At 39.6% G+C, this 7,793-nt stretch overlaps 1 protein-coding gene across 2 annotated transcripts; it reads right to left on the reverse strand.

Moving 5' to 3' along the window:
- Positions 1-311: 311 nt before the first annotated feature.
- LOC104607154 (CBL-interacting serine/threonine-protein kinase 1-like) lies at positions 312-7,491 on the reverse strand. 2 transcript variants are annotated; one of them, XM_010272695.3, is made up of 13 exons: positions 6,943-7,491; positions 6,371-6,433; positions 4,017-4,088; positions 3,751-3,858; positions 3,462-3,542; positions 3,309-3,362; positions 3,083-3,208; positions 2,757-2,966; positions 2,564-2,668; positions 1,757-1,873; positions 1,435-1,497; positions 1,184-1,258; positions 312-747 (listed from the first exon to the last, which is right to left on the reverse strand). In XM_010272695.3, the coding sequence occupies exons 1-13, from the start codon at positions 7,117-7,119 to the stop codon at positions 709-711; spliced, it is 1,290 nt and encodes a 429-aa protein (XP_010270997.1). In that variant the 5' UTR covers positions 7,120-7,491; the 3' UTR covers positions 312-708. The 2 variants fall into 2 exon arrangements, with proteins under 2 accessions (XP_010270997.1, XP_010271000.1); XM_010272698.3 differs by lacking the exon at positions 2,564-2,668 and having other exon boundaries at positions 6,943-7,478.
- Positions 7,492-7,793: the final 302 nt, after the last annotated feature.

Below are 7,793 nucleotides of genomic sequence, written 5' to 3' on the forward strand. Positions count from 1 at the left end.
CACAATAAGTAATTTGGAAAATGAGTCACCAAACAACCTTAAGTGGTTGTTAAAAGCACTTCTAAAAAGTACTTGTGCAACAAGTACTTCTTTTAACAATCTCTTATTCACCAAATATAGCCTGAAAGGGTTGGGCTGAGAAATTTAGGAAGACTGGTTTTGTTGATGGCTGCCACTCTTTCTGCCTGTTCCAACTTCCAAGTCCCAATTCTTCCCCAATTACCAAGCCGTAGGGGGTGTTTGACAACATGGTTGGCTTTGTTTTTGAAAACAAAAGCAAGAGCTGCATAGGACATCAGCAAAATAAGGCATTTCTACAAATCTCATCATCAAAACAAATTTTGCATATTGAAACTCTGTGACTGTTACATACCCTCTAGAAAATCGAGGGGGTGTTCTATATAATATATGATGTATATAAAATATTTATTTATTTACAATAAATGCTAAATACTTATTTCAGTTGTAAATGTAACAAAAAATTAAATTGCAGCTGCCGAATGTTCCTATCCAGTGGTTCTGCTTGACCTAATTCCCAGATTCACACCTGTGCTGTCAAAAGCTCTTGGCTTCAGGATAAATGCTAAATACTTATTTCAGTTGTAAATGTAACAAAAAATTAAATTGCAGCTGCCGAATGTTCCTATCCAGTGGTTCTGCTTGACCTAATTCCCAGATTCACACCTGTGCTGTCAAAAGCTCTTGGCTTCAGGAGACGCCCAGGTCATTAGATAGCTTTGTACACAACTGCACCCACAAACATCATACTTGACAAATCAAAACATGGAAAATAAAAAACTTGTCTGATTTCCATTAAATGGTTCCTAATGCTCAGTTTGGAAAGAGTACAAATACAAATATGTAGAGTGCAAAACCGGGTATTTCGTATTATATTGTATGTATTTGCAGTGTACATATTTGCATTTGTACGCTTTCCAAACTGAGCCTAAGGGTAATGGTCCAATAATATACACAGGAATAGATCTATAGTGCCACATGAAATTCAATATAGTTTCCTATTTGTCACTTAGTATTCTCCATTCAATATGAAATGATGGTCCCAGGTTTTTGGATCCTACCAGTTCTGAAGGACATATGGTGAGCCATCAATTTAAATTATTCTTAGTTTTAATTTAAAATTCATGAAAGTAATAATGAGAAAAGAAAGAAAGAGATGGACTACCTGTCTATACAATGTAGAATCTCCATATGATTTTCTCAGCTCCACCACATATAGAGATGAACTTATCTCAAAAACCTGCACAGTTTTCATAATTTTTAGTAGTAGAAGGTTTGCTAGGACCTACCGAATTGTTGATAAAGCAACTGAACCAATTAATCAACAGGCTTCTGAAATTATTTCAAGGGTTATGATGTAGGACTATGTTCAGATTTTCCCCAAACATACTGTTTAAGTTTGTCAAAATGGCATACCTCTGCAGTGACTGAAAGGCTTCCAGGTCTCTTCTGTCCATTGTGCTCTTGCATTACCTTCAGCTGCAATATAGATACAGAGGAAGGAGAAATAGAAATTTAGTTAAAATTCTCATCCACTTGGGAACATTTGCATTAAGTACTTCATAATCATATTTTCTACTTTGATATTCACACATCTCATGCAGAAATGCTAATTAAGTGGCTCCTTTCTAGGAGATCCATTGGGGAAAAATAGCCCACTTGGGCAATCAATCAGAGCCCAAGAAAGAAATATTTTGAAGTAACAAAATTATGACTAACCTATGATGAGTGTACTGACCTTTCCATTTCTTTTCTGAACCCAGAATCCCATCTCTGTGACAATACTCTCGATCCTCTCGAGTAATTCCTTGGGTGAGTGGTTGGACGCAAATCTGATCTTTCTCTCAGACACCTCCTGCAGGTAATGGAACAAAGAGATTTATTATCAAGTTTCTTATTACCAGTCAGGAATTCAATAATGTAAGGGGGAAAGATTTCCTATTACAGAATCCCACCCATTTCTGCCATGTGGAGGGATCCTGTGGCTGACATACACTGCACATCAGATAGGGAGCCCCATTGGATTAGGCACATGTTCAATCCCCCATATTCCTTATCCGCCCTATACCCAACCTTATATTGGAGCATTTCCCAAACAACACACCCATCAATAAAGTGGATCTACATTGAACATGTAGAAATGTCTCTAACGACAATCTTTTGCATGAATGGAGGGTTAGAAGAGGGCTAAACAACCAGCAAATTCATTCCCATATTGAAATACATAAATATCCAGACATTAAGCATTTCTATTTTTTTTTCCATTTTTTGGTGGGTACTAAGTAATTTTTCCTTTAATCCTGCAAGGAAGAACCCATTTATTTTAATAGGATTTAGAAGCTTGAAGGTTTAATCGAATTTTCTATCTGAGTTAAGGTTTACTAAGTTAAAAAGGGAAATAAAATATTACACAAAAGTTATCTTTCCAAATTTTTATTAGAATATTGTCTCTCATGAAGCTCTGCAGGTTGATACATTGGTTTGACATGCTCATGATGATGGAAAAAAATCAGAGTAACAGAAGTAAGTCAGAAGCTGGAGTTACCTCTGTCTCAAAGAAGCCAGAGAGATCCAGGCATGATGACATTCCAATTAACTGAAAAGCATTGATTAGAGTGGGCGAACCGGGATCTCTCTCTACCTCCGACATCTTCATCAGGTATTGGATTAATTTCAGCTAACCATAAAAATGGAGAAAAAACTTAAGATTGAACCACAGAAGAGCTCTGTTTTCATACCGGCTCATGTAGTGAGAAGGCTTTATTATCTACGTAGATCTCTTCTTCGTCATCAGGGTTTGCAGGAGTATAATCTTGCTGGAACCACTCATCTAATTTGATCTTAGCCATAGTAATTCTAGTATTTGGATTGGGATCAAGTATCCTCTTTATCAAGTTCTTCGCACCTTCTGAGAGCCATTTGGGTATCTGGACAACTCCCTTGAATATCTGATTCATGAAGAGGATAAGTGTCAAAGTCTGGACAAAGATCAATATGAAACTCGAAATATGGTTTTCAGTGGAAGGACACTGATGGAGTCAAAACAAAAGGTAATTATTCATACCTTCTGGTAAAGAACTGCAAGATTTCGATCATCAAAAGGGAGATAACCCGTAAGAATTACGTATAAGATAACACCACAAGACCAAAGATCAGATGTGGCACCATTGTACCCTCTATTTGCAAGAATCTACAGGCAGATTAACAAAATGCAAATTAGCTAGGACTAGCAAACTCATCTCAGATAATGTACAGGTCAGAATTGACAAAGAACTGAAATTCATGATCACCTCGGGAGCAACATAGTTAGGACTTCCACATGTTGTGTGTAGCAGACCATCATCCTGATATTTCAATAACAAATAGAAGAATGGGTAATTGATTCGCTTCAAGTGTAAATATAAACTTGTACATGCCAAGGACTGGATTTATAGACACCATACCCTAAAATGTTGAGGTAGAGCACTGAGGCCAAAATCAGATATCTTTACATTTCCTTTAGCATCAACAAGAACATTTTCTGGCTGCAATTACAACAATACATAGTATGAGGATGAGAAGAAATTAACAGAGATAAAGTTAACAGGATAAGTTGCACGAATGTCAACCAGGTAGGTCCAACTAAATTATTTTGCTTTTCCTAAGTGACTCAGAGTTACCCATGACAATTTGTCTTTGGAATCAATGGTTATGCAAATTAACAACGCCAAACTACCAGTGAGAGAGATATACCTTCAGATCCCTATGGAATACACCTTTGTCATGGCAGTAGCTTACACCATCAATTAATTGCTGAAATAGTTTTCGTCCTTCAGATTCTGAGAGCCTACCTTTTGATGCCTACATGAGACTCTTCACATTGTCAAATACTATAAGATTTAGACAGAAATAAATAAGGGCATTTTAAAAATACATGAATGTCGAAGCAATAAGAGAAGTAAAATAAGATGTGCAATCAAAAGTTGATCAACTAGGGAAGATATATAGATGCTGCTTACTATTCTGTCAAATAATTCGCCGCCATTGACATATTCAAGGGTCATGTATATTTTGGTTTTGCTTCCTAAAACCTGCATTTGAAGTATCAGGATATTACATTCACATATATCAAAATATCAATTAAGGAAAAAAAATAATCAAAAGCATTTAACTCGTTATTCTGAGACAGTATGCTTATTCATTCAAATATCAAAACAATTGGGAAGACAAAGGAATGATACCAAAGGTGCAGAGAATGGGATTTTTTATCCAAGAGAGTTTGATTTTGTTCAAGCACAGTATAAAAGTAAGTTGATTTTTGCTCCAGAACAGAGTTATATTTTGAAAAAAGAAAATGAACTACCAGCAAGCCTAGTTCAATGTGTTCCAGCTTCAGTTTGAGGTACTTTGCAATTTACTTCAAGAAAGAAGGAAGAGATTCCACACTATGATAATGTAGCTAGCAGCCTGCTAAAGTGATTTCTAGTAATGGGTCCATCAGGAAAGTTTTCATTCATCCAAAATGTGTTTGATTTATTGGGGGAAATCTTGAATCACACCCCAGAAAAAATGAAAAATTTACCAAATTTTGTTGAAATAAAAAGTTTCTTAGCCATTGGAAAAATACAAGTTCCCTGGTGTTGGCTTGGTCTTGCACTACCGGTCACAACAAGACCAGTTAGAGGAGGGTTTGTGAGTTTTGACTTAGTGTTAGGTTCGGTAGCTGACAATTAAAAGCTTCATACTTATACCAAAAATTAAAAGCTTCATACAATGATACAAACAAACCCATATCAACACGAATCCTGGACTAAGAAATCGACAGGAAACATGAATCTGAATAGAAACTAGAAAGGACGTGATTCTTCCTCCTGACTTCTTCTTCCCAAGCATTTTTTATTCCAATTCTCGGTCCCTGGATAAAGAGAGACATTCAATTACTTTCTAATGGAAGCAGTTTCAGGTATGGTATCCCTGACTGTGATGGAGCAGTGTCTCATCTCATCTCATGTCCACTCCACGTCATTATATCTGGATCTTGTCCATCTCGTCCATTATGATGGCTAGATCAAAATAAGCTGTCCAATGTCCACACCCCGAGTTGGTCGGTGGACTTCCCACTCCACGGTTCCACCCACCTGACCGCAAGCCTGCACCGATGATCGGTGACCCCCTTGGGGTTGGGGGCTAGTGCCCTGGGCCCCTACCCAATCAATGATGTGAGCCTTGAGCGGCCAGGCCCCAACTTTTGCAATTATGCAACACAATAGATTGAGGAAAGGTGAATTGGTGATCGGTCCCCTCTTCATTATTGTTGGTCCGACTTCCGTGGGCCTGCTATCCCTTATCCCCAAGATGGGCACCTGGCAGGAAGGAAAGGAATCCGAAGCGGAGACGGAATAACCCTGTACAACCTTGAACCGTAGTGGTGGTGGTGGGTAATGGGGACTGGGGAGGGTGGGGTCTCACCAAAATGAATACGCACATGCAAACGCAAAACTGAGATGTTATTAATTGCATGGGGACTGAAGAGTTGGAGAGTGGGGGAGCCAGGGGTTCTGGGTCTTCCACAGGACCACAGCCTACCGGCACCAGACACAGATTTTTCACAAATCACAACATCGCCGCGTCTTATCCGTCACCATATTTTTGTTTGTATTTGACCGGGTTTAGGCAAATGCTGGACTGTGGGAGGACTGTCATTCTATGACTGAAGGCTTCCGTCAGGGCAACCTTGCATTCGGAATATCTCCCATCAAATAAAAGTACTTACGGAGGGGAAATATTCTCAATGCAAGGCTGTAATGTAAAGGCTGCTCGACCGAAGCCGAACGATCGGAGACTTATTTCCCACCACACGAATGCGTGCCACTTTATGACCCCAGCTCTCATCAATAAGGGGCTGAGGTGTTTTCACCCATGACTTATAGCCTGTAGGATGAATACTGCCTCGACACGCTACTATATAGCCCAAAAATCCCAAGTTTTTAAGCGACGGGATAGAGAGGCTTTATGTTGTGGATATTGGATAACCAACCACCCATGACCCATTCCCCTGTAGTGTAATTATTTGTCCAGTTCAGAGGTTATTTTCCCTAGTAGACGTACGGTCAGAACTGGCAACTACGTCATCCACGTGGTTACTGGCTAGAAAAGGCGTTGCCTCGGAAAGGAAATCTGGATTCTGGAGCCTGAACTGGCGGTGCCACCACTCAGCTCAGGAACAACATTTCTTTTGGGAATTCTGGCTCCCAGTAATCCAGAAATTTAGGCCTTTCCATCCCAAATAGCAAATACACCATGAGAATGAGATACTCGGAATAAACCCGGACATTGGAGAGAGAGAGAGAGGTAGCTAGTTTTGAGTACATACCTCGTGCAATCTAACCACGTTTGGATGTTTCAGGAGCTTCAAAGTGCTGATTTCTCTCCTTATCTGCAACATCCACCAATTTTCAAAATCGTTTCTTTAGATTGTTGCTTAGATATTAAGAGCGAGAGATAAGAAAAAAACGAAGACAGAATGCTGCCATTAGAAAAAACAAAGAGAAATAGAAAACTAATAAGAAATCAGAAAAGACAAGGCATAAAGCTCACAAGATATAAAATTAGGCCCCAAGTCTTCCATCGAAAGCCACGGAAAAATAAAAAATACAAAAGAAAAAAAAAAAAAAAAACAAAAAACCCAACAAGTAAGGGGAAGAACAGTTGACGAGACAATCAATTTTAAAGGGGAAGAAAAACAGAATATTAGAACAAAACCAGAGGCGGGGAAAGAAGAAAAACAGAAATTTAGAACAGTAAGAAAAAGAAATCAAAAAACAAAACAAATGGAGGGAGGAAAGAAGAGAAGGAAATTAATACTAAAACCCAACAAGTAATGAAGGAGTTGAGATATAATTGTAATAAGAAAACAGGAAATGATTAAAGCATGGAGTAACAAACCTGGTCGGTGATTTTGAGGTCAAGGATCCTCTTTTTCTCCAATATCTTAACAGCAACTGCTTGGCCGGTTTCAAGATTCCGAGCGAACTTGACTTTGCCGAAATTCCCCTCGCCGAGAGTCCGCCCAAGCTCGTACTTACCAAGTCGCATTCCCCGCTTCTCCACCTCTCTCACCATGAGTCAGGCACGACCACACGAGGACGAGGAAGCACCAACTCCCTCTTTCTTTTTGGGCTCTCCCCTTCTCAATCTCGCTCTCTGTCTATCTGTCTATCTATCTATCTATAATTCTATACAATAAACTGCTACAACTTTTAACGGTTCTCTACTTGTGTAACTCTTTTATCTGTCAGCTTCTCTCTCTCCCTCTCTGAAACCGTCGTCGAACTGGTAACTATGGGTTTATATCTTTTTCTAATTTTCTTTGGGTTCGTAGTGGACGATGGACTTGTCTTCTGGCAGGTAAAAGGTTGGCTTGCACGGCAGAGGATGATGATGGCGTCAATGCTCATCCTGTTTTTAACATATTTTCCTACGATTCTCCGCCACAATGTCACGGGAGTAGTTATACACTTAGAGCCAAGGTAGGCCACGATAAGTCTTTATACGCTTAGAGCCTAGGAGTTGCCCCGATGAGATGGTTCTATCAAAGTCAGTAGCACTCGATCATGACCTTAAGTCCAATGGCAGGGGCACTCTCCTAGCTCAAACCGGTCCATGAGAGGCGCCGCTTACGTGCTAAAGGGGGACAATCATAATGTAAGGCGACCATGCGCCGGGAAGGTGACTTGGCACCGATGTGAAGGATCTCCTGTATGCCGATGATGACAGGCACCTATGTGCCATGATGA

This window comes from Nelumbo nucifera, chromosome 3, assembly GCF_055504915.1.
Source record: "Nelumbo nucifera cultivar China Antique chromosome 3, China Antique-T2T, whole genome shotgun sequence".
Classification (NCBI taxonomy): domain Eukaryota; kingdom Viridiplantae; phylum Streptophyta; class Magnoliopsida; order Proteales; family Nelumbonaceae; genus Nelumbo; species Nelumbo nucifera.

Coding starts and splice junctions, on each gene's coding strand:
- LOC104607154 (XM_010272695.3), bottom strand. CDS start 7,119: ATGGTGAGAGAGGTGGAGAAGCGGGGAATGCGACTTGGTAAGTACGAG. Junction 3,209..3,308: donor CTAACTATGTTGCTCCCGAG/GTGATCATGAAT, acceptor ATCTGCCTGTAG/ATTCTTGCAAATAGAGGGTA. Junction 2,669..2,756: donor CCTTCTCACTACATGAGCCG/GTATGAAAACAG, acceptor TACCTGATGAAG/ATGTCGGAGGTAGAGAGAGA.